The 25,536-nt window shown below is 42.5% G+C and overlaps 1 protein-coding gene across 1 annotated transcript; it reads right to left on the bottom strand.

The window, feature by feature from the left end:
* Positions 1–14,254: 14,254 nt before the first annotated feature.
* Positions 14,255–25,012, bottom strand: sik1 (salt-inducible kinase 1). The gene is made up of 14 exons (XM_049593867.1): positions 24,715–25,012; positions 24,013–24,217; positions 23,806–23,922; positions 20,523–20,586; positions 20,251–20,412; positions 19,728–19,852; positions 19,511–19,634; positions 19,192–19,412; positions 18,352–18,501; positions 18,149–18,259; positions 17,802–18,027; positions 17,462–17,716; positions 17,166–17,355; positions 14,255–17,055 (listed from the first exon to the last, which is right to left on the bottom strand). Exons 2-14 carry the CDS (start codon positions 24,163–24,165, stop codon positions 16,536–16,538), a joined length of 2,418 nt encoding a protein of 805 aa, XP_049449824.1. The 5' UTR covers positions 24,166–24,217; positions 24,715–25,012; the 3' UTR covers positions 14,255–16,535.
* Between the last annotated feature and the right edge of the window lie 524 nt (positions 25,013–25,536).

Raw genomic sequence — 25,536 nt, 5'->3', positions numbered from 1 at the left:
ATGATTGTTCCTCTTATGATGCATCATTTCTCTTCCACAAATTGTTCAAGTTCCCTGCGGGGAGAGATGAAACAGTAACATAAGAGATTACATGAGAAGGGGTTCACTGAGCTGCAGGGAAAGTTAGGAAAATGCCATTTCTGTTTTCTGTGCAGGGAGCAGGAGGACATAGAGAGTCGAAGGAGAGTTTAAGAATAAGGCTGGCAATGTTCTATATTTTTGTCCACAAATTCCATGATCCCCTGTCATTTTCAGTCGGCACAGAAGCTGTCGTAGTGGTTGCTAGGTACAACATAATTTGCATTTTTATGTAACGCATTATATACCTGCAATTGACCCTTCGCTAAGTCCAGCTCTCTTAAGTGTTGTCAAGCCTGTCAAGCTTTCACAGTCGGCATGTTATGGTGCTTTCAGCTATATCAGTGAGATATTCCAAAGGAAATAACAGCAAATTTGTGGAATAGTAATTCTGAAATACCAGAGAGAAGTAGACAGAGCGGACTACAATATGCTTTTGAGAGCTATATTCACAACACAACTACTACTGAGAATGAAGAGGATAAAATCAGGCACCTGTCCATCCCAATGAAAGCATCCTCCACTTCTTGACCAGTCATGTGAAGGACAAAAATTTAGGAAGTTATTATATACTGTTTTATTTTAAGCCAATGGATGGAGTGGAGGGGGGTGCAATGACTCAGCTTTAAATGGCAGCTGACAGGGGCAAAGAGGAGAACATATTTAAAGTTTGGCAGTAGCAATGTGAATATCTGAAAGAGATCGTAGAAAAGTTTGAGTGTCTAACTACAGATACTACAGATAAACGCCATCCCTGGAGCACTCTCTTGAGCCACGCTGGCAGCTCTTTGAGGCTGTACTATGCATACATTCAGAATACCTTGTGCAAAATAGCTAGCACAGCTTAGAAGCGCTAAGTAACAGGATTTGTTTACAGAAAGGAATATTGCTAGCCTTATCCTTCAGCTCTCCATGTTGTCCATCCATGCATCCATTTTCATCCGCTTATCTGGGGCTGGGTCATATGGGCAGCAGGCCAAGCAAAGCACACCAGACGTCCCTCTCCCCAGCAACACTTTCCAGCTCCTCCTGGGGGACCCTGAGGTGTTCCCAGGCCAGATGAGATATGTAATCCCTCCAGTGTGTTCTGGGTCTGCCCCGGGGCCTCCTACCAGTGGGACGTGCCTGGAACACCTCTAACAGGAGGCGCCCAGGAGGCATCCTGATCAGATGCCCGAACCACCTCAACTGACCTCTTTCAACGTGAAGGAGCAGCGGCTCTACTCCGAGCTCCCTCCAGATGTCTGAGCTCCTTACCCTATCTCTAAGGCTGAGCCCAGCCACCCCACGGAGGAAACTCATTTTGGCCGCTTGTATCCATGATCTCATTCTTTCGGTCACTACCCAGAGCTCATGACCATAGATGAGGGTTGAGACGTAGATGGACCAGTAAATCAAAAGCTTCGCCTTCTGGTTCAGCGCCCTCTTCACGATGGTCCTGCGCAGTGCTCGCATCACTGCAGATGCTGCACCCATGTTGTCCCTCGCAGACAATAATTGTTTAAATGCATTTTTGGTTTGGGGCCTTTCATTTTTAACCATATAATAAGAATGATGCTATGGGAGCTATCTGAATCTGCCAACATGCTTTATCTTACCTTGCATAATGAATGAATGTTACGTACGTTGAAGAGTATTGTATTTCCTGTCTCCATCTGCTGGTGGGCCATCAGGATAAGAGTATGCATGCATAATATGATGTTAAATCCACTATAGAAGAGACTTCATCATCACTAAAATTAGGTGGGGAATAAGAGGATATATTTGGTTATCGGCCAAATAAATTATTATACATTGGCATATCGGATATTGGCAAAAAAAAACTACTCTGCCAAGAACTTGGGAGGTGACAGGGACAGTAAACAAAGAAGAGTTGAGTGATAGATAATTGGGGTTTGTATGGGTGTTTATGGCTGAGGGTGAGAGTCTAATTAAGGACACACACACACACACACACACACACACACACACACCCACACACACACACACAGCTGCTTAGTGAACTGAGCATGAGAGAGTAATGGAATGTAATGCCTGTAATGGAATGCTCACACAGACGCCAAAGCCTGCTGTACAATATTAACAGAGCCCAAAGTGCGTCATAGCTCTCACAGCTGACACTGTGCGTGCGTGCGTGCGTGCGTGCGTGCGTGTGTGTGTGTGTGTGTGTACGTGAGTTATGTGCTTCCCTTTAATCTCTCTCTACTGTAGTGCCACACCAGTCTTGTGCTGATGTATGAGCCTCCACATCAAAAGTCCTGGGTGGTGTCAGCACAGTGAAGGAACAATGGCAGCACATTTTAACCTAATGAGCAGTGTGAGTGCTGTGAAGAAGATTAGTGCTATGAATGGACTGTGAGAGTGAAGCCAATTAATTATATGCTGTTTTGGTTCCTTGGGCCTCATTTCAGACATAATAGCTTCTAGTTAATTTTAAACTTGATGATGAGAACATTAGCAGTCACTTGAAACAACACTGTATTTATTTTAGAGAATAAGGAGGAGGAAGTCTGTTTTAGACGTTTTGAAAACAGAGACAAAATGGAACACAATTGTACTTAAGTACAGTTTTGAGGTATTTCTACTCCAGTACTTCTACTCCTTGCATGTCTTCGGTTTCTGGAGTTCACGCCTCATGACGTCCCGACAGAAAGTCTAACATGTTTGATTTTCTTTTTGTCGTTCACGACTTCTCCCGTCACAGCCGTCACTTTGACCAATAGAAACACAGAACGATCTGCTGTCGACAAATCCCAGCCTTTTAGATATTTCCTTTAGGGACGTTACCACACAGAGTAAAATAAGAAAAAAAAGATGGTGTGAAACAGCAGAGGCAATTTATCAATCAGGTGAGTACTGCCATTAGCATCAAGCTAGCAGAGAATGTTATTTCTTCATTCATGGAGACAGAAAGTAATAAAATTTTAAAAAAGTAGTGGAGCTTTTACTTACCACAACTGCAGAGGGTACCAGCTTCATTTGAAACACACCACATTATAAACAGGTCTGTATTTATTATTCCCGAAGTATTTTTTTATTTTTAATTTTTACCTGCTCCCATTTGTCTTGTTAAAGTTAATGCATTGCACCGTCATTTCAAACTCAACACTTCCTGTATCTGTTTCAAATTAAAAGCCCATTATAACTTTGGATGAGAGAATCCTTTCATTTTCTAAAAAGGCTTTTATTGTGAAATTTGCAGGAACTTGTTGTGGCGGAGTCAGTGACTTGCCTAGTTTTCATGCGGCCAAGTCACAGCACGATTTGTCAGCTAACATTTGTATGTGGGGTCCATGTGGGTAGTAAATGAGCTGAAAAATACACCCCATATGGATTATGATAGTACTACCTGGGTACCAAGAGGGTATGGGTTCAAAATGAGCAGCTTATCTGGGGCCCACTTGGGTAACCCACCCATGTGAGCAGTTGGCATCGACCCCGTGGACAATCTACCCACATGGGCTCCACATAAAAATATTGGCTGGGTCTCATGCACTGTTTGTACGCGCCACAGCTCAAGTTTCATTCAGTTTTCTGTTTTACTTTCAAACTCACATCTCCTCTCGTTTCAGATTACTTCACTTCCTCCCTTTTGATGACTTCACCTGTGTCTGATTGTCTGTCCCTCCCTGATTAGTCTCACCTGCATCTCATTATCCTTCCCCTCACCAAAGTATTTAGTGTGTGTCTTGTTTTCTGTCAGTGCCAGTTCGTCTTTAGCTTCTTGTGTGTCTAGTGTTCCAGCCTTTACTTTTCCTGTGTCCTTTTCTCGTGTTTTTTTCTGGATTGAGCTTGTTGTTTGACTCTGCCTCATCCCTATTGTTGGCCTCCATTTATTGTCCTTCTGCATACTGAACCACCTTTTGACCAGTAAAGACTGAGTTGTTGTACCCGAACTGTCTCCAGAGTTGTGCGTTTGAGTCCACTCTCACCTGGTTCGCCAGTTGTTAATACATATTTTCTGTGTAGCATTGCAGATTTACAACTATATTGTTCATTAAGTCTAAAGCTAAGCTAACGGGGCTAATATCAGTCATCAGTAGTTGTGCAAAACAGTTGTGTGGTCTCGCTGCACACCCCCCTTCTTCATTTCTCGCCTCTGCCTCACTGACTTTGGTTCCTGGGTCCTCATTTGACTTCCCAAAATCTAAACAAGGTTGGAGTTGAGACATCAAAGCAGTCGGACGCACGTCATAACGTGTCTGGTGTGTGCTCTGCCATTACTGCCAGTACTTATTCCCAATAGTAGAGACACATTCAAAGTATCCCCCACTTATTCGTTTGCCACCACCAGGGCCATATCTACCACTGAGCACACTGAGGTCATGTTCTTGGTTAATGTTTAATATTCCTGGAAATTTATGGGGGAAGGAGGTTATTGACACGACCAGATATTACATAACAAGCCAATGGGAGTCTTCCACTGGATTTTGGGTTATTGCAGAAAGTAAGCCCTGTGGCAAACAGACCTTTGTATTTTCACAATTTGTTTGGCAAGATTATCTTCACAAATGAACACCACTTATAATATAAGTGGTATAATAATTTCATTGGGTCTCATTCATGAAAAGTGAGCAGAAGGAATTTGGGTGTAAACTGTTCACAGATGGAAATTTACGTGCATGTCCGCATTCATCAATATTTTAGTAGCTCTGATCTTTTCCTAGCTAAAAATTCTTTTTTCTTTCTCTCTCTTCCTTTCTTTGCACCATGACTGACAGGTCAACTGGATGCACCTCCTTATATGGTGGTCATTGGATATTCATGGGCGGGGATTTATGCTAGTTGCTGATTACCAGGAGCGCGCTGTCACTTTACAATGAATTGGTATTCATAATCATACACGCGTGTTTATGATCAAATCTGAGTTTCCCGCAGCGTTCCTGAATCCGGAGTAGGTTTTTAGTAGTAGCCAGAAGTAAAAAGCTAATGTTAGGCTATAAAAGAACTCACCACAGTCACATGAGTTAACGTCGCCACCACAATGAGGCTGCAAAGCCGTGTTCAGTGTGATGACGCTCTGTCTCATTTAGCCACTCATTAGCACCATCTATTTTAAGACATATAAAAGCTTCATAATTCACAAGTGGGGTATTAACTGACGCATTTTGTAGACAAAAATGTGAAAGTCTCTTAAGCATGCGTAACCACGACTTTATATCAGGCATCTATCCAAAAACCCATTCAAAAAACCCATTGATTCAGGACCAGGAGTGTAAAAATGCTGCTAGTTTCTAAGTTTTGGGACTCATTCCTGCACCACTTTGTATTTTCTAGATTATTTGATGGTGTTTTGTCCCAAAAAAGAAAAAAAAATTAATTAATATGCAAGGATTTCAGAATTAAGTGCAGTAATCCTGCTAAAGGGAACTGTCAGTATTTCCGAAATCTGTGGTCCTGGTCATCTGTCTTAGTAAAACATGGCACTCTCTTGCAAAACTTCTGCAATACCCAGTAGTAATTACTAATGCTTAGTTCCAACTCCAACGCCATGAGGGTGCAGCTACAGTCATTAGATGTGTCCTAATTCTTGGTGTGGGTGTGGGTGTGTGCATGTAAAGGTCAGGCTGAACCTGCGCCTCCTCCCCATATGAGACACTCAATCCTCACAAGAACCAAAACCAAACTTGCGTGTTCATCATCATCAAATGAGCTCAAAAATTCCCAAGTGTATAATATCACCAGAAACACCTAATGAAGTGATACAGTGAAAAACAAGTTCTCTCAAGACGCCTGATTTTGCAGTGTAAGTCGTGACGTTTTTCAGCACATGACAAATGATGTGAAAGGTTAATTTATAAAACTTCCATTTCTCTGTAATGCCATGTGATTAACAGCATGTCCAGGCTGTTAACAAAAACAAACAGGAGAGCTCTTTCCTCGCCTTTGTTACTCACTTCCTCCAGCGGTCCCAAGAGCTCAAGGCAAGTCACTTTTATGTATACAGACCAGAATCACAGATTTGTCTCAGGGGGACTTTACAGTATCAACAACATTTAACACTATCATACTCTTAATGTGGCAAAAAGAAATCGGTTAAAATTAGATATTTACCAGTGAACTGGGTAAAAGGGCAGGCAAATATGTCACATGATGTCTTTTACTGGATAAAAACCAAATCTGCAATAACTTGGGGGCAGTGAAAACAAGTTTATGAACACAACATTAACATGTCATCACAACATGGTCTCACAAAAATACATGAACTGACCCTGAGCTCTGAACACCACATTGTGTGGTGGTCACATGTATCATGTTGAAATTACGAGCTTGCATCATGGAAACAATGACAAAGGAAAGTCAATTAGGATCCTTTTTTATGGTGGACACACAAATTCTTTGGTTCCCCTTTAGTGAACCAACTTAAAAACATGAGCGTCAGACGCTTTCAGTGCAACTTTTGTGAAATCTTGATGTAAGACTTGTACTACTTCTACTTAAAGCCTCAGTGTGTAAAAATGGTGAGTAACAGTGACATCAGCGGTCAAATTCTAGATTGCAGGGCTCACTCGCTCACCCCTCCCGTCGGGTAAGTGACGGTGCCCTCGTAGGACAGAAAGCCTTTTGCAGACAGAGACGGCATCATCCACGAGTTTTTCAAGTTTTTCAGGAGTAGGCCTATCTAGCGATGAAGTGAATATTTATTTAGGAATCTAAACCATGTTACGATATTGTAGCGACCCTGCAGTAAATGTTCTGTTATAATGTCAATGTTCTGTGAGTTAATAGCATGTTTGGGATTGAATGAGTATAGGTAGGGGGGCGGGGTACGAGTGTGACGGGGATGAGAGCTGTGTGAGTGCGCGTGCTGGTGTGTGTATGAGTGAGCTGGAGGAGAGCAGGAGTGCACAGTTAGAGTTACAGCTAAGTTCTTGTTTGTTGGTTGTTTTGGCGTAGTTACGGCCAACAGTAACCTGTACTGTTCAGTAATAAACGGTGGTTTGCCGAATAACTGCGTCATCCTTTCCACACGTCCTGGCGGACGCTACAATGTGTTATAGCTTACCAGTGACATATAGGTTATCTGTGAGATATAACGTTATGTTAGGAGTGTTGTATTTCTAATTGTTTTTGTAACACGAGCAAACATTAGCACAGTAATGCTAAAATAACACGTTTTATGTGATAGTCACGGCACAGTGCGGCACACGGCAAAGTGTGGCAAATATAGGTTGGTACGATTATAATACATGCGTTTCCAGAGTGTTCTTCCACAGGAGTTCTTTCCACCTGGAATAAGCAACGCCGATATTCACTCGCGTTTTGTCTCGTCCTCGCTTATCTGATCCTTTTCTTTTATTTGGTGGCGTGGTCTCCCTCTTACGGGGCAAAACATATGTGTGGTCCTCCATTTAAAGTGCGACAGAATCATAAAAGTACAAAGCAGGGTCACACAGAAGCGCCCCAGATTGAGCTTCACCTTTTCTGTCTCCAGTGACGGCAAGTTCTAGGTAAACGCGAAAGGCGTAGTGCATATATGCCTTTCGGCCACTGTATTCAAATATGGCGATGCAAGAAGGCAGCCTCCAGCAGACCACGCCCTGCCTGTGTATATATAGTAGAGAAATCATTCTTAGCCTATGAGAAAGCTTCTATTTGTATGTGAATTGCATTACACTTTAAATACATATTTATGAAAGCAATAGTTGATATTTGCTAATAAACCACCACGTAATTACACATTGTAACTTTAAGTAAATTATACCGTAAAACTTTTATCAAAAGCCTAGTCCCAATTAAATGCCCAGTCCCTTTTACTAGCCCAGTGTAGCAACCCATTTTGACAAATAAAGGCCTGTCTCAATTAGAGGCCTGGTCTGGTTGCCAAGCAGTTCATTTCTTTATAGAAGCTCTTTGGGTATATAAAAATGGGTTGTTGGCGACCTCAAATTATGTGTCCATTCCTCGATTACCCAGGAAGTTATTCATATTCCTTTAGCCCATAAGGGTCCTCAGATCAAAAGAATCAAACAGGTTTTTCAGAAAAATGTATCCAAGTCGTGAGAACTGTTTTAACAGGATACAGTGGGGTTGTGTCGGTATGCCAGGTACCGTAATCCTTGAGTGCTGTGACACTCTCTGGTGTGCTGTCTGTCAGAGCTAGATCAAATGAATGATTCATAAGTGATAAGTGATAAGTTCATACTGGTTTAAATAAACAATTTGATTATACTTCCCAATTTTTCCCAAGGAGTTAAAGGCCTGTCCCATATAGACACCTGTCTCTAATATAAGCCTGTTGATTTCAGTGATTTAAGCAAATAATAGCCTGGGCTACTAATTGAAGCTTTACGGTATGAGTACGTCTTCTCAATAATAGAGACACATTCAGATTTCACGCAATGGTCAATGTTAATTTTACAACACCATAGGTAGTATAAAGAACGTGAAAGTCAGCACACAACAGAGGTCTGGGTCGTGGAAGGGTCCAACACCAAATATTAAGCCAGGAGTCAGCATTGACTACTAATTTTTAACTTAATTTACTTACGTCACTTTACACACTTACATCACTTTACAGTGTACTTACATCCTGTACTTAACAACTGTAGATATTTTAACTCAAAACGCAATCTCTTCCTAAACCCAGCTAAGAAGTTTTAATCCCTAAACCCAGCTGTGCCCTCCCCATGTCATTTCAACACAATATGTGCCAACACCATATGATGTGATGTTCAAATATCGTGATCATGTCAGGTACTTCTGTGAACTTACATTGTATCATCACCTTCTAAGTTGATACAGGGGTTAACAAGCAGTCAATACAAGTCAATTTCATTTATAGAGCCCAGTATCACAAATTACAATTTGCCTTAGAGGTTCTTTACAGCATACGATATCCTTTGGACCCGTCTTTGGACCTTCACAGCAGATAAGGAAAAACTCCCCCCAAAAACGAATTTAATAGGGAAAAAATGGTAGGAATCCCTCTTCCACGATGGACAGATGTGCAACAGATGTCATGTGTAAATAACTGACATTGACTGACATTATAAATTTAAAAAAATCCATATGACAAAATGAAACATAAAGAGGGACAGAGACAGAGAGAAGCAGGACAAGCAGTAGTGACAATATAGCTACAATAACATTAATTTTAGTGATAATATTAGAATAATACAGCTCCTTGTTTACTCAGCCAGCAGTCACGAAGCAACATTGTCGTGTTTGTGTCCACATGATCAATTTAAGTCCAATATTCACTCTCTTTTGGCTCTGTTTTTGGTCTCCACCAGCTCCCGAGGGCTATGTCTGGCTCCTTAGCTGCTAAATGATCCATTATGTTCACCAGCTAGTCAGTAACTATGTCTGCTGTTTGTGACCCCTTTCACATCATCAGATTGTTTTCACATTGATTATAGCTGCTTTAAAATAATTCTTAAATAGAGCGGTCTCAGTACTATGTCTTTTTCTCGCAGGTTTTCTATAGGTCTCTTTGTCTTCTATGTCTACTGCTGGCGCACTAACTTCTCAGTCTTTACGTTATAAAATTCCATAGCGACTGGAATGTTTTTTTTAAATTAAAAGACTAAAAGGTTCCTGTAGCTGCTGGCGTTCCCAGAGGGATCAGTGAACTGACTGATGTAGCAGCAAACTCTGTTATGCAGAGTCGTGTCGAGCACTTCCGAAAGTTGTTTATTTACTTTGCTCTGAACCTTCATGAGTTTCCACAAATCCTCTGGTATTCATACTCGTCCTGCCAGAGAGCTCAGTTGTTGGCAGTGACGCATGTGTACTGTTTCTCACTCACGTACACACAATTAGGAGGGTGCTAATCTCACAGCGAGGGGAGAGATCCAAAAGCCCACTACAGAGGCTTCCTGAGAATATTTCTGAGAATAGTTTTATGTGCTGTACATGACATCCAGGCCAGTGGGTTTATGTGTACAGTGTCTTTACTGCAGCATAGCTTCTTATGCAACTGTTCTTGAGGCTGATACAATAGAATTAACCACATGAGTCTGAATTTCCCCATTTGTCATCTGACGTTTACGCCCTCTGTCATCCATGGCTGATCACTGGGGTGGGATGTTATTTTTCACATTTCCACAGTCACACTTTTCTCCCCAGCATCTGCTTTTTTCATCCTTCCTAATCTTCCCTTTCTTCTACTTTTGTCCACACAAAAAGATTCTGGGAAACCTCTTTGCTCGATGCACTTTCACTTCTGATAACTGAGTTACTTATTCAAAACACTCTAAATGTTTTATGGCAGCTGTCTCTGTGTGGAGCCTTGGATTCCTTTAACTTCCTGTGTGTGTGTGTGTCCTGTGTGTGTGTGTGGGAGACAGCAGAGCGTGAGACAGAGTAGGCCCATCCAAGTCACACTTGTGTGCGTGATAGTACTGTCCAAATTCTCAAATGCTTTGCACGTTCCTTTTTACTCTGAATTCTGGATGGGAACTTTTCTCTTACCAAGTGGCAGAGGTTCAATTACTAAAGCACCGTAATTAAGGCTGGTATTATTCTATTACATATCATCAACCAGTCCCATTAAAAGCATCCAGTAACAACCCACTCTCCAGCAAAAAATATGTTCACACTGTAGGTTTTTGCAAACCATTGATACATTACATTTGTGTAACAGGGTCCATTATACAGCAGTAATATGTGTCACAAAGTCAAATGTACATTTGTAATATTAAGTATTATAATTACACAAAATCAGTTTCAGTTGCTATTACCTGACACACTTAGGCCTCCATAGTCAATATGCGGAACGTTTGATACTCAGTTTGACAGTCAGCTGTCAGGAATAAACAGAGATCACCTCCAAAGACATCCACAGTGTGGGCCTCTTTGAACATTATTTTGTAGCAGATACATTAAAATGCACGTTTCTAAACAATGCTGTGGGGACGGTGTAGTTAGCTTTGAAATAAAAAATCACTAGGTTAGAAAAAGAAAAGGAAAATTGTGTTTAGGCTTAAAATAGCCACATTCGGCGGCACAAAAGCCGCTGGAAAAGCAGGGATAGGTTGGTGAAAAACATCCAGGTTCGGTGGCTCAAACACTGGTGGAAATGTCACATAGGGTCGCCAAAACACAATGGTGCTGTTGGTTTCGAGCAGTCGTCTGCAGCTTGGTAGGCTTCTCGACCCCTCCTCCTCCTGAAGACAAAAGTCAGCTTTAATATTACATAACTTATATAAAAAATATATGTGATTTGCAGAAATGTGTAATGTAAACTTTTTTCCCAACTGGACTGACACCAAATGTGTATTCATCCACAGGTGAAAATAGTTCCCACCAAATGCACTGTTAACTCCTGTTTGAGTAGCGTTTTCTAAAAAACTACAATGACCAGTTGTTTAAGGAAATTACAGAGTATTTCTAAAACTACAATGGAATAATTGTGAACAGTTTTTAAAGATTTATGTCTTTAGTAGGAATTGATGGACTTGACGGACAGGTAGGGAAAGTCTTAAAGTACGGAACAACAAGACTATCCTTTAAATCAAATTTTTCTCACATTCATAGAATACAGTGAAAACATAGAATATAATCAGCCTACTTTTGACATCACACTTATCCCCTCCGTGTTTCTCTGCACTGGGTGACCCGCTGAGAACTATCCCAACCCTCAAGCTCAGTTTACATGTACAGACACGCAACAAACAAGTTATAAACAGAATCAGCTCTATATGTCTGGTGCTGACTTGGATACTGGACACAGACAGACAAACACTAATTCTTCCAGGGACGGTCCAGGAAGGCCAAGTGGCAGTGCAATGGGAAGGATAATGTGTGATAATGTCAGCTCACAGGTGTCAGTAACTTCAGCCTCTGACAGCCACAACACAGTAACTGATATGCATTATAAAGACTCTCAGTCACAGTCCACAGTCCAGAATTCCTCCTGAGAATAAATGTTCTTTGTGGAGTGCCGCAAGGCTCTAGCCTGGGACCAGCACTCTTTAGTTTTGCTGCAGTTATTATCATGCACAAGCTCACTGTTCATTTTTATTGTTTCATGGAACGACACCAAACCATATTTAGTGACTGCTTCTAAAGCCCTTTGATTATCTAAAACCAGCTAGAGTCCAAGTCAAGTCTCAAATCTTTGAGCAAGAATTCAAGTCAAGTCTCAAGTGTTTGAGCTAGAGTCCAAGTCAAGTCTTCAGTCCTTAAGCTAGAGTCCAAGACAAGTCTCAAGTTTTCGGGCTTGAGACCAAGACAATTCTTCAGTCCTTAAGCTAGAGTCCAAGTCAAGTCTCAAGTCTCTGAGCTAGAGTCCAAATCAAGTTTCGTCTTTGAACTAGTGTCCAAATCAAGTCTTCAGTCCTTAAGCTAGAGTCCAAGACAAGTCTCCAAGTCTCTGAACAAGAGTCCAAATCAAGTCTCAAATCCGCTTGAGTCCAAGACAACTCTCAAGACTCTGAACTAGAGTCCAAGTCAAGTGTCAGGTCTCATAGTTGTAATGAGCGTTCATGTGCTGCATGCCATCCAGTCTGCTTAGATCACTGCATAGTCATATCTAAGGAATCCAAATCATGTACTGTATCATCATCACTCCTTCAACTGTCATCAAACAGTATCAGCATTGATTAGTTGTTTGGTATCTGATAACCATTATTATTGATTTGATTGTTCTACTTCTTTGCTGTGTTCTGTTTTGTGTTGTATGCATTGAGTTGTCTGTTTTCTGTTAAACATCAACACTGAATGTCATCCATGAAAAATGCTACAACAACAACACACACATACACACACATGCATATGGACATACATCTATAAATCAGACGTCACACAGTGTTGTTGAAAGCGTGTTAAGAACAGCTAATACAAGGTCACGTCCCTAGCGGGCAGCAGCTGATGACTGATATGTTTACGGCGTCTGTCAAATGCATGGTGTTCCTTTTCACGCTGAATCCTCACGAGCAACTGCCTGAGGGTCATATGCCAAATGTCAAGCCATATGTTACATGTGTAAATGTGCACGAGTGTGTATGTGTCAGTGAGGCGGCTCCTCACAGTGTAAATCTGTACATGTAGTAAACAGCAGATCAACACGTTTCTAAGTTCGGAACATGCAATACTCCTGCAGGAATCCAAAAATTGAGTTCCTTCTCTGTCTCTGAGTGGAGATAACGAGTGAGCAGCAAAGAGGAGAGCAGCAGAGTTCGCTTGGCTCACGGAGGGTTTGGCTCCGCATCTTGCTGTTGCGTCACTTGACTCCCACATAGCCTTTTCCTGTCAGACGTCAGAAACCTGTCCGTTGTCAGTTTTATGAATAACTGGCCAGCAGGAGGGTCATCGGGGTCCAGTGCATCATCACTCTGCATCACAGTGCTATCACAGGGTGCCAGTGCATCATCAGTTTTCTCGTCATCAGTTGGAAGAGAATGAGGTGAATTTACAAGTGTTTTTTTTTTTTTTTTGAGCTAAATGCCAGTTTTTTTCCCTGCTCCTATACTGATGTTTCACTACATTCATTATAAAATCTGGATCAATTAATACGACTCTGAAACTTAAATGAGTGGCTATAAAATGATTACAAATACAACAGTATTGAGGAGTACATGATGATGTGTAGTTTTTGGTTACTGATGTTCTAATGTTGACGAGTTTTTTATTTAAAGGGTAGATTCAGTATTTTTCCACCTGGACTCTACTTTTTTAGGTTTTTCTGTTTAAGTGACTGAAGGGAACTACAGCTTTTGAAAATGGTAGAGTAATGTTCGTTTCAGATTTCCGTCATTTTCAGGCTGGTTTTGTGGATTTGGAGCTAAATGTTGTGCCTGGGGCATGTTGTGTATTAATGATACTCGTTACCTGGAGAGGTTGGACTTCAGCAGAGGTCCAGGTGCTGGCAGCAGCATGGGGGCGAAGCCAAACATCGTTCATCTGCACACACTGCGATGCCACACAGCTGGTTCAATATCAGCAAAGTTTCCCTTTATATTCATTGTCTTGTGTGGCGATCAGCAGTGATGTGGTGGTTCACTTTTACACTGTGATCTGTAGCCTATAGTTCGGCTTTAGCTTCTAACTATCTTTGTCTTTTAACCTGTTGTTGCTGCTGAGTCAGTTTGACATCCTGGATATATCCTTCAAACACAGACTGTAGACCCCTCTGTCAATATGATGATATTAAGTGTTGTTAAAGTTGAGTAAAGTCATCTCCAGATGACAAGTCAGTAAATATCCAACCTATGATTGACAACAAACAACAGACAGTTTAGGAAGTGAACTTTATTTAAATAAATAGCCACATAAATAAACAATCTTTCTTGAACTAACATTCTCTCTCCTTTAACATCTCTTCCTCTTCCTCCCTCCACACACACTCACACACGCACTCTCACACACACACACAGACATGCACATGCTGACACAGTCAAGTAACAAATCAGAAGAAAAGAAAATGAAATACTTCTTATTATCCAAAGTTTATCAAAAAGGGTAATCTTAGAGATTTGCATCGAGAGTCTTAGTGTTTCAATAATAGTTTTGTGAAGTTTTTTTCATCATGAGAAACAAACAAATAAAATAATAAAGTGCAATTCTTTCTTCTGTTTTCGCAGTAAGTTCAAAGGTCAGATTTAGAGATGAGAGAGAGGTCAGAGAAGATATCAAAAGGGCCAGTAACGGAGCAGTTCATCTTTCTTTCTTCAGTGTAGCGATCGGAGACGGAGACCTCTGATCGTGGATTTGTTCAAAGGCACAAGTGTTGGTAGTGAGTGCAATCAACCAAAAACTGTTTGGATAGAAATATCAACACTGCGAGTTTCCAACGCAGAACTGGGTTTGGAAAAACACTGCTCTTCTACGAGTTGTTTCACAGATATGAGAGGACTAACTACAATAGTACACATCTCTTGCAGCTTCCTAATACGTTGTCTGACTGCACGAATAAATCAGCTTGTTGCAGATCATTTCTATTTCTAGCCACTTATGGACAACTGAAGAGAGTTCAACTTCCAGCACAAAATGGTATTGCTATGTTCTGAAATTTTTTTTTAAATTTGTTTTCTTTTTTCTTCTTTTCTAGAAAAGTACAAAAATGAATACCACCATGGTCCTGATAGTAAAAGCTAGAGATATTAACAACACGTGTAGCATCGGGATTTGGTGGCAGCGGGAGTTTTGTCTCACGGCAGAAGCTCATGAGATCATGTGAAATATGCTTGCTGACCACCGTGCTACATTTTGAGACAGCATTCAAAGTGAAAAGTCAGTAGTGTGTATCTGTGATAGATCACCCATCTCTTGTGCTGTTTCGCTCTTTGGTAAAACCCAAATTCTTCCTTTCATTTAAAGAACTACAAGCATGCTGTGTGGAGAAACAGCACTTTGAAATGCCTTTCTGCTCGTTTTCTACAGTTTCATGTTATTATGTTACAGAACTAGTACCTGTTCTAGTCAGCTAGCTAGCACAGCAAACAGACATAATAAAAGTAATATCACAAAAAAACCTCAGGCAAATGTACATTTTGACCATCCTATGTAAAGCCCCGTTCTTCCTTTGTATTTCAATGTGAAATATTGCACTGTTCCCACAGTCTTTGTTCTATCCGTGTGAAAATCCTCTGATAATCTGTGACTGACGACTTTTTGTTAGGGGATTTTTTTGTTACAGGTTTCCAAATTCTTGCCTGTGGAGGTAGTAAAAGCATCTATAACAAGAAGGTGCTTATCAAACGGAGGGATCCACGTATGTAAGGTGCTACCGAGCTGACTGATGTACCTGTTGTGCTTGACTCAATCAGCGAGACACCATGTTCCTTCAGTTTTGGCTGATGAGGACGTAGCAGTCTATTTGCGGCTTGAGGTAAAAGCAGCATTTGCGTAGCTATAATAATAATCTTGCACAGAAAAAAAAATAAAAATAAAAATCACAGTTTCAATACAAATCAACTCCTTCAGTGAAGCTTAGGGCACTATACTGTATGTTCATTGCACTGCTACAGAGAAATGTCTCTTCAGAAAGGCGAACAAAGTGGGAAAAAAAGAAAGAATTTTGGTCTTCTGTCCAGTCAAGTGGAAAACAGCGAGAACAGGAAATGACACAAAAAGTGTCTAAAAAAAGAATGAGGAAGCCAGAGCCTTCCTCTGTTCAGTATAATCAAAAAGTTAACTGAGACAGCATTGAAACACGTGAGAGATAATTGTATCGGCTAGTGTCAGCTCTCATTTCATTCAAGTGAATCCATCAGGGAGCTGAATGAGTCTTTCAGTCTATTATTGCTTCTCTGGCTGTCTGATAAGAGTTTAACGCCTTGTCCAGAGTTTGGTTATTGCTTAGTCTTTAGCTTATATGATATCAAACACAACATACACGTGTGGACACATTCTCACATGTGTACCGCATGTTGTTAAATAAAGTGTCTGTTTGTCGCTTGCATCTGCTTTTTGTTCGTTCTCCTCATTCCAGCTCTGTTTTCTTCTCAGCTCAACATCAAGAGAGGATTTTTTTTTCTTCCACAGAGAGAATAATCGCTGGCCTTGATGTTTTATTTCACCATCACACAGCTACTGAGCTGCTGCTGCTGTGCGGCCAGACCCAACTCCTGCATGTCAGGGCCTGTGCTGGAGGCCGAGCCCACGTTCCACATCGCTGGCTTTGACATGACAGGGAAGGTGCCATGTGTTGCAGACTGGGGTTGCTGCTGGAGGCCAATGTGAGGGTGAGGGTGGGTTTGCTGGCTGATGTGCAGACGAGCCTCGAGAAGGTAAGCAGCGGAGGCCACGGGGGACATAGAGGAAGAGTAGCAGGATGAGGAGGATGAGGAGCAGCCAGAGGAGGAAGTCTCCAGGGTTTGTTTCCAGGGGCCGTGCTGTAGACCCACTGAAACTTGCTGAGAAGAAAGGGCAGAGGGGGCCGGGGTGTCAAACATGGAGGAGGAAGCAAACACAGTAGTAGGTGGAGGAGAGGGTGACTGCTGCTGGGCCAGAAAGAGCAGGGGATTCTGGGGAGGTCCAGTTTGAGAGGCTTGGACCTGAGGCTGGGGTTGGTGCTGGATCTGAAGCATCCTGGAAAACAGAGACAGAAGATCAGACTGTTAACATCAAAGTCCGACACTGCGAGCCCCTACTCAGACTGAAACAGCGTGCTTTTGTTTAATAATTTACATGTGTCTTACCTTTGCTGGTGCAGCACCTCCTCCAGCATACTGCGGTGCTCAGAGAGAGTTGGACCCAGTGACCCCCGGCTGCCGCGGTTACAGGAGGGTGGAGGAACAACCTGCCTCGTCAGACCCTTGATCTTATTTAATCCCAGAAGCCCTTTAGTGCGTGTGTTTTTCCTCAGCTGCTGACGGAAAGCTTTGAGGCCTGTGGAAAGGCATGGGAAAGTGTTACACAATATGCCTTTGATCCGATAATGTGCACATTATAAAAAAAATTAGCGTGGATATATGACACTTTCGTGCTCCTGTACCTTGTGTGAGGGAGGTGTCAGACGCTCTGCGACCCTCTTGGAAGCTGGCAGCAGGCAGGCTGCCCTGGGCCTGAGGCAGGAGGTGGGAGGAGAGGGTCAGGGGAACTCCAGCCGGCAGCAGAGCTCCGCTTTCAGCCCCAGAGGCCAGGAGTGTTGACATGTCACCCATAGCAGCCTGCAGAGCTGGGGCTGGACTGGATGAGGATTTCAGACAGCTGTCAGACGAGGCACCGTCTGAGGGACTGACCACAATACCTACAGAAACAGAACAGGGAGGAAATTAGACTCTGTGTACATGTGGATTAGCATGTGCTATTTTACACATGTACAGCATACTAACATGGAGGGTTGCACTGGTGGAAACGGGCCGACACCTCAGCCAGAGTGTGTCTGCGGGACGTGGTGGTGGGGGGGAGCAGAGGCCCAAGAGACTGTGTTGCCTCCTCCTCCTCCAGGTCTCTGGGTCGCACCTCTTCGCTTATGCTCGTCTCCAGCAGGCTGTTGGGTGAAATGGAGCGGTTCCAGAGCAGTCTGTTCAGGCTGGCCTCAACTGGAAACACCACACGCTGGAACAGATGGAGTTGGACTGTCAGAAGGCACAATAATTGGCTCTGGTCTATCTGTAGATTCTGGGGGGAGGGTAAAATCTTCTAACCTCTGAGCTTCTCAGGTTTTATCATTATTTACCTGAAACAATCCACCTTGGTCAAACTCCATTTCCGGGTACACTGGAGGAGTGCTTTTGGCTGGAAGTGAAAATGCTGTGCTTCTGAAGCTGTCAGTTGACTCCATGATCACCTGGAAGCAAGCACACACGCTTTAGACTTCAAGTACAAAGCTGCAGGTTAGATTAGGGCATTAAGCTCAACACACCGAGCTGGAGTGCTCACCTCTGGGCCGGTGGAGTCGGAGGTGCTCCTGGGTCTCTGGCTCCAGGTCCCACACTGGCGGCTCAGCTGCTGAGTGCGATGCTCTCTGACTCTCTCCAGCAGCAGGTAGTAGATAGCAGAGAAGTGATTGTAGCTGCTGCTCTGTAGAGACTGAAGTAGACGACAGATATTAGATTAGTGGTGTTGCCGCTTTGTTTACCATCTGTGGCTCTTAAATGCCAGCTCAAATCCATCTCTTTACAGCTTCCTTTACTGTAGCTCTTCCTCTCTGTCTTCTCTGAATGAAAGCCAGGTGTAGCTTTAGCCCCTTTCCCACTGGACGAATACCCACTAACACCCACTAAGATCTGGCTTTTGTATTAAATTGGAAAGGCTACACTTGGCTTTCGGTATTTGTTTGCTCAGAACTGATTGCCTTCAACTGGCAGCGATGGAAATACAACGCATGGGTGGGCATGTTCATTTTAGCCTTTTTGCTGGTGGGATGCAATGACGGGCTGCCACAAAATACTGTCTGTCTCCTTCCAAACAGTCTCGAATATTGTTTAAAATTTAGTCTGCACTGAGTTTGACACAGAGGATGAAAAAGTAACCATGAAGAAACCACAGCTAGCCCTGTTTTCCGACCTGTCTGTGACGTTGAATGTGACACACCAGGAAAAAACTAAATAAAAATAAAAACAGAAAGGCGTACTCGTCTGCTGCAGTGCGGTGTACACAGCTCTAGTCTACTGGCAATGGAATAGCAGTCTGTCTCCTATTTTTAACAGGTTTTCCCATTTTTAAAAAACCTGCATGCAAGTTTTTTTAAAACAAGAAACTGTTTTCCTGTTCAGTCACCTCGATAGTCTTCTGGCGGTCGATGCCCAGTGTGTTCATGATGCCCAGCACTGGTTCACTGTAGTCCCCCAGGTTGGAGTTGTACTCTGTCAGGGAGTGGCTGAGGGTCTGGTGGGCGGCTGTCGGGTCCGCCAGCATCCAGCGGTGCTGCTTGATCTGGGCCACACTGATCCTCCTGGCTGGGTCCACCACCAGCATCTTACGGATCAGGTTTTCACAGTCTGGAGGGCGCAAACAGAGAATGAGTCTTGGATTCTGAGCCTTTTGGATTTAGACAGAATTAATTGGCTGTGATGTTCATGATGTGTTGTAATTATACCTTGAGACATGAAGAAAGGGATTCTAAATCGTCCCTCTGTGACTCTCTGTCTGAGTGCAGGAAGACTGGGTCCATCAAATGGAAGAGAGCCGCAGACGAGGACATAAAGCACCACACCAAGGCTCTGTGAATAAAATGGCAAAAAGGAGAACATTAGCATGAGAAGATGAACGCTTGGTTGAATAATTCTGTCTATAATTTCCTCCTATAAGCTCACCCAAATGTCCAGCTGAGGCCCCTCATACTCTTTCCCTTCAAACACTTCAGGGGCAGCGTAAGGCGGGCTGCCACACCATGTAGACAGAGGCTCCCCTGCATTGTAGAAGTTTCCGAATCCAAAGTCTGTAAGAAATGTACAGAGAATGGTTTCGTTATACAAACTTGTTTGTTTTGTCTGTGCGGAACTCACTGGAGGGCAGATGTGTTGACTTTAAGTGTCCTATATTATCATGATTTTCAGAGTCCAGATCATACCCAGCATTACTTAATGATCTCTCACATAAAAGAGCAGTCTTTTAAACAATCATTTGATTCAGAATAGTTCAAGAATCCCAAAACTGTGAACACTGTCTTCAGGCAAAAATGGACAGAATACAGAAACAGCGGAAAGTTATAAGAGATAGTGTCAGATCTTAACACTGATTTCTAATAAAAACACTGCTAGAGAAAGCTGTGTGTAGTACCCACATACGTACACACACTAACAGTACAAATTCCACAAGTCGATATGGCAGACCTACCAGCCAGTTTGATGTTCATATTGGCATCCAGCAACAGGTTCTCGGTTTTTAAGTCACGATGAACGATGTGGTGTCTGTGGCAGTAGTCCACGGCTGTCAGAATCTGCCAAAACTTCTTCCGTGCCTCATCTTCACTCATGCGGCCATTTGAGGTCAGGTGGTCTGCAGGGAGGAAAGATATTTTAGTTCAAGATCATAACTGAGACATAAATCAGAAAATCATGATCAACAGGTTTGCAAGGAAAAAAAACAAATCTGAGAGCTGAACTCACCAAACATTTCTCCGTTCTTTGCATACTCTGTCACAATATACAGCATGTCTTTGGTCTCCATGACCTAAAAGGGAAAAAGACACGAGTTTAAACCAACTGGGTCACTGGCAGCTGGTGATGACGAAGAGTAAAACCTGTTCCAAGTTCTTCAGCTCAAGCATCTCTTGCCACAAGAGGTTTTCTAACCACAAAAATCCCCGTCTCATTCTTCTCCATGTATTTGTTCCACACACACAGAACAACAACACCCTGCCTTTCCATGAAATACCCTGTTGCATAAGCCAGCCGTCAATGACTTCCTGTATGCGTTTATGTCATGTTTTAAAACAAATTTCTACCACAAACCCAGAGGGGAAATGCGTAAATGCATATCATGCACACACAGACATACTACTATCAAATGGTTGGAAATGTTCTCCCTGCGGCTGACACTAGTTGACAACACACACTAAAGAGTTGAATTTCAACCTCCCCCTATGTCTTTAATTCTAGGAAACAGAGGAACATATTCACACCGTCTGCTCACACATGTCATGTCTAGTGTATCAAAAATACCATGAGTGTAATCACTCAGTGCCTAGTGCACTGTGCAGGCCGGAAAGACGCAATTCCAGATCCTTTCCTGCAGCTCACAGAGAGCCTCAGTTCCACAGAAGAGCCCTTTGGGACTGGGCAGCTGAGGAGAAAGGTTGCACAACAAAGCAATTTTCATCAGATGACAAAGCCCTGTCTGGACAACTTTGAATTAAATGTCACTAAATTCCACTGAATGGTGAAGCTTAATTCTTTTCAGCCACCGGCCGCTTTAGAAAGCCAAGAGAAGAATGATTCAATACACAGACGCCTCCGAGCGGGGAGTAGTCTTTATCTGTGAGACAGGGCAGCTCTCTGGGGCTCTGTCACCTTGAGGTGAAGCTGACGTCACGGCTCTGAAGAACAGGCACAGCACGTCAAGGACCCTCAAACTAATCCGGGAGGAACATTAACCCCTTAACATCCATATTTTTAGGTTTTATTGGCTATAAAGTAGCTTTAATGGCATTTACACTGAGTGAAATATTCAACCCAAGGCTGCAGGTTTCCATCACAAGCAAATCATTCTCATAATTCAGCCTGACATAATTGAGATTTTTTAAAAACTTTGGGATCGCCACTTAAGATTTAATATACATTTCTGTATGTTTGAGTCAGTTTGTACAGGCTGAAGGAACTGAAGGCTGGAGAGAGGCTGAGACAAAGACAGACGTAAAGGCTTCAATGATCTTTGACTATGAACGAAAAATAACATTTTACTCTCATGAGACGACTGAGAAAATGGAAGCAGCAGCTGAATTATCAGGCCAAAGGGTCTCAGACCGCCGCCTACCATCATCAAGTACCAACCATCTGACTAGCATCACCTCAGGCAACCCAAGGGCACGGAAAAATAGGCTGCATCACATGCAGACTGAGCTCATCCATGTTAGACTTCAGAGCTGGAACAGCACCTTTAGATCCGCAACAATTAATCAGTTAGTTGTCTAACCGAGAAAAGTCAAAACTCTCTGATTCCAGCTTATCAGATGTGATTTCTTTCTGATTTCTTTCCTCCTCTGTGACAGTAAACTGAATATCTGTGGGTTGTGGACAAAACAAGACATTTGAGGACGTCATTTTGGGCTTTGGGAAACACTGATCAACATTTTACACCATGTTCGGGCATTTTATGGACCAAACAACTAGTTGATTAATTAATTTTCTGCAGTATGGATACACCAGCAGCTGCCGTTTCTTATTGTAAATTCTTACTACAGTCATTTTGCTGTTTTCTGCCACTAACCAAGCAAAGAAAAGTCTTTGCTGTCATGTTATAGCCTTGTTGTATTTATCTTTTAAAATAGATTTTAAATTTCATACCCTCAAGGTCATGTGATATTGAAAATGTTATCAAAAATCAATATTTTTCAAGGTACTGTATTGCAGTTAAAAATTCAAGTATTGTGACAAACCTATGCTACAATATTGGAATTTCTACTCACAGACTGAATCACCCATCCCAAGTTGCATTAAAGCACCACTACACACACCAATATTATTGTTGTGTTATCAATATCCATTATTTTTCATTACCCATGCAGTCTATAAAATGTCAAATTAGTGAGAAGTGTTCATCTTAATTACCTAAAGCCCAAAGTAACACATTAAACTTCTTATTTTTAACTGAGAAACTGGAACAAGGAAATGTTTTGGCATCTTAACTTGAAATCTTAGATACATTTATTTCCTTTCCCTGGATTAATAGATCAATGGACAATTTTGTTCAGCTCTGCATGATAGGAAACACTTGAGGGGTTTCTAAGAAAATTTGTCTTATTTTGATTGAGCCCTGATTTCACAGTAAATACTGCTCAGCTGACAGGAATAATCCTCAGTGCAGAGCTGAACAAAGGGCAGAAAAATCCAGACTCAAAAAAAAAAGGAAAGAAAAAAGAAAGGGCATTGTGTGCGTGTGCGTGTGTGTGTGTTTGTTTGCGTGGGTGTGTGTTTGTTTGATTCTTGCCAGACTCGTGCCACAGCGCTCGCAAGGCCAGACGAGGACAAAAAAGCGGATTCTTTCTACTAAGTCTTCAATTTGATTAGCAGTAAAGCAGCGCTTTGTAAGGAGGCCTTCACGTGACGCGCAGACACATTGCACTTGTCTTCAACAGATGCTAATTGGGCTTAACGTTCAGACCTGAGGACGCACCTTTAACCAGCAGTCTCCTGACTGTCCTCTGCTTCCCATATCTCTGCCATTATATAACTAAGAAAACATCTTGCATTGTTCCCAGCACTGACTGGTACCCATGATTATTCTCACTCTCTCTAACACACACACTCACACACACACAGGCAGAGGTCAAAAGGGATTGCACTAATGCTGTTGTGCTGTACTTATGATTCAATGTGCTCTGAGAGTCAGCAGCTCACCACAAGCCGATACAAACCACTTAGATAACAAATGCTCCTTATTTCTGCCACACATAATGGCACTGCTGCAACAATAACGAGGCACAATGCTCTGCACCACAATGCTGTAACTGAGGGAAATACAGTTGGCCCCATTTTGCAAAGTGTTCCACACCATTGCATTTTTGCTTCACCCAGATTCATGCGTGCGTTCAGACCGGCTCCCTGCACTGTTAGCCGTCACAGAACCAGGCTTCAGTGTTGTGGATGTAATACAGGTTGGACAACACACTGCTGCACACACACAAACAGATGCATGAAACAAAACACTGCAGAGATGAAATATAACACACACCTGGTAGAGTTTGATGATATGGGGATGGTTTAGCAGCTTCATAATCTGCACCTCTCTGTAAATTTTCTCCAGGTTGGAGGGGTTCAGTCTGGTCTTGTCGATAATCTTAATAGCCACCTAAAAAAAAATAAAATAAATTATAAACACAAAATAAAACATCATGCATTTTAAAAAATCTGCAACACAGTTAGGAGGAGAGGTGCTAACCTGTGTTTTGGTGACTTTATGTTTGGCCAGCTTCACCACCGCAAAGTTTCCCTTCCCCAGGGTGCGGATGATCTCGTAGAAGCCGACCTGCAGGGGTCTTCCCTGGGCAGGGCTGGACTGAGCCCCCCGGCTGCTCTCTGTCATGATCACCATGGTGCACCGGCAGTTTGGAGTTACAGCGATGGGGGTATTTTAAGGCTTGTACCTGCACGGACAAACACAATACCTATAACTTTACTGCATATTAACACAGATATATATATATATTTTTTTACATTAAATTACATTTGGCAGGTGCTTTCATTTAAATCAACTTTAAATAACAGCAGTTGATGTTTGTGGTCCGATATACATGTACTTTATCTAAAGGGAAGCAGCGTGAAAACTTTCCTGTGGGAGAAAGTCTGAGCTTACTAGTTTAGAGTCAGCGGGGTGCCCATGAGAAAATAGTTGTAAGAGTACAAATACGTATCCCTGTTCTCAAAAAGGCATTTTATTGTGTTACAGCTATAGCCATAATTCAATCACACAATGTAGGTGATTTTGTCACAGTTAAATAGAAAGTAAAAGAGACTACAAATCGGCTCGACTAAAAACGAAAGTAGTTTTGGGTTTTGTAATAAAATTAGAGGATTATATAAAATAAATGTGAGGTATTAGCCTGTAGAAGTGAGTCTAAAGGAGAAAGGAGTGTCGTCTTACCTTAATAAGAGGACATAAACAACCTTTTCTCACAGTTTACACAGCTCTCCGAAGAAATGTAAACCATTCCACAACCGTAAAAGAAGAAACAACGCCAACAGGAAGTCGGGAATAACTATAGAAAACGCTCGCGGAGCAACTTTTTTCCTCCCGTTTGTCACTTTGAGTTTTTACAACAAGTCTTTCGGCCCGGGACTCGGTGCGGCCGGTGTGTGCCTGTGCGCTCCGCCGGAATGCAGAGTAGAGGGCTTCGGCACTCACAGGGGGAACTCCTCCTCCTCCTCCTTCTTCTCCTCCCTTCTCCTCCCTCCCTCAGCCACCATAACAAATTGATACCCACCTTATTAACGTCACACCCGCGTCAGAGCTCCGAGCTGGGTGCAAGGCAAGGCCGGGCTCGAGCGCAGGGCACGGGTTGCCGGGCAACCGCGCGGCTCGGGCGCACGGTGACGTGAGTGCTGATGGAGAGGTTGCTTGGAGATGGGGACGGTGACGTCAGTCGTAGAGATGTGTCACCACGTGATGTTTCCCTCTGCCGGGCTGTTGCTCGTGGGCTGCCTCGCTCTCACTCTGCAGCCGGGCTGCGCGCGCGCCTCCGACAGAAACAGGAAGCAACTGGTGATCGTCGTCAGTCGAGTTAAATTTTTTTTTTAATTTGTTTTTCAGTTTAATTTTTTTATGAGTACACCATTTATTTTTTATTGTTGTTTTATTTTTTCTATTTTATTTCATTTTATTATTTTTATTTTATGTGAAATATAATCTAAACTAAAAGGAACTCAAAATATTCGTCTCATATGCCATATGCTTTATTTAATCTGT

The sequence above is a fragment of the Epinephelus fuscoguttatus genome, linkage group LG13 (genome assembly GCF_011397635.1).
Source record: "Epinephelus fuscoguttatus linkage group LG13, E.fuscoguttatus.final_Chr_v1".
Taxonomy (NCBI): domain Eukaryota; kingdom Metazoa; phylum Chordata; class Actinopteri; order Perciformes; family Serranidae; genus Epinephelus; species Epinephelus fuscoguttatus.
Note: the sequence above shows the minus strand (reverse complement) of the source record. Positions and strands in the feature narration are given on the sequence as shown.

Coding starts and splice junctions, on each gene's coding strand:
- sik1 (XM_049593867.1), bottom strand. CDS start 24,165: ATGGTGATCATGACAGAGAGCAGCCGGGGGGCTCAGTCCAGCCCTGCC. Junction 18,260..18,351: donor CCGACTCCACCGGCCCAGAG/GTGAGCACTCCA, acceptor GCTTGCTTCCAG/GTGATCATGGAGTCAACTGA. Junction 17,717..17,801: donor CCACCAGTGCAACCCTCCAT/GTTAGTATGCTG, acceptor CTGTTTCTGTAG/GTATTGTGGTCAGTCCCTCA.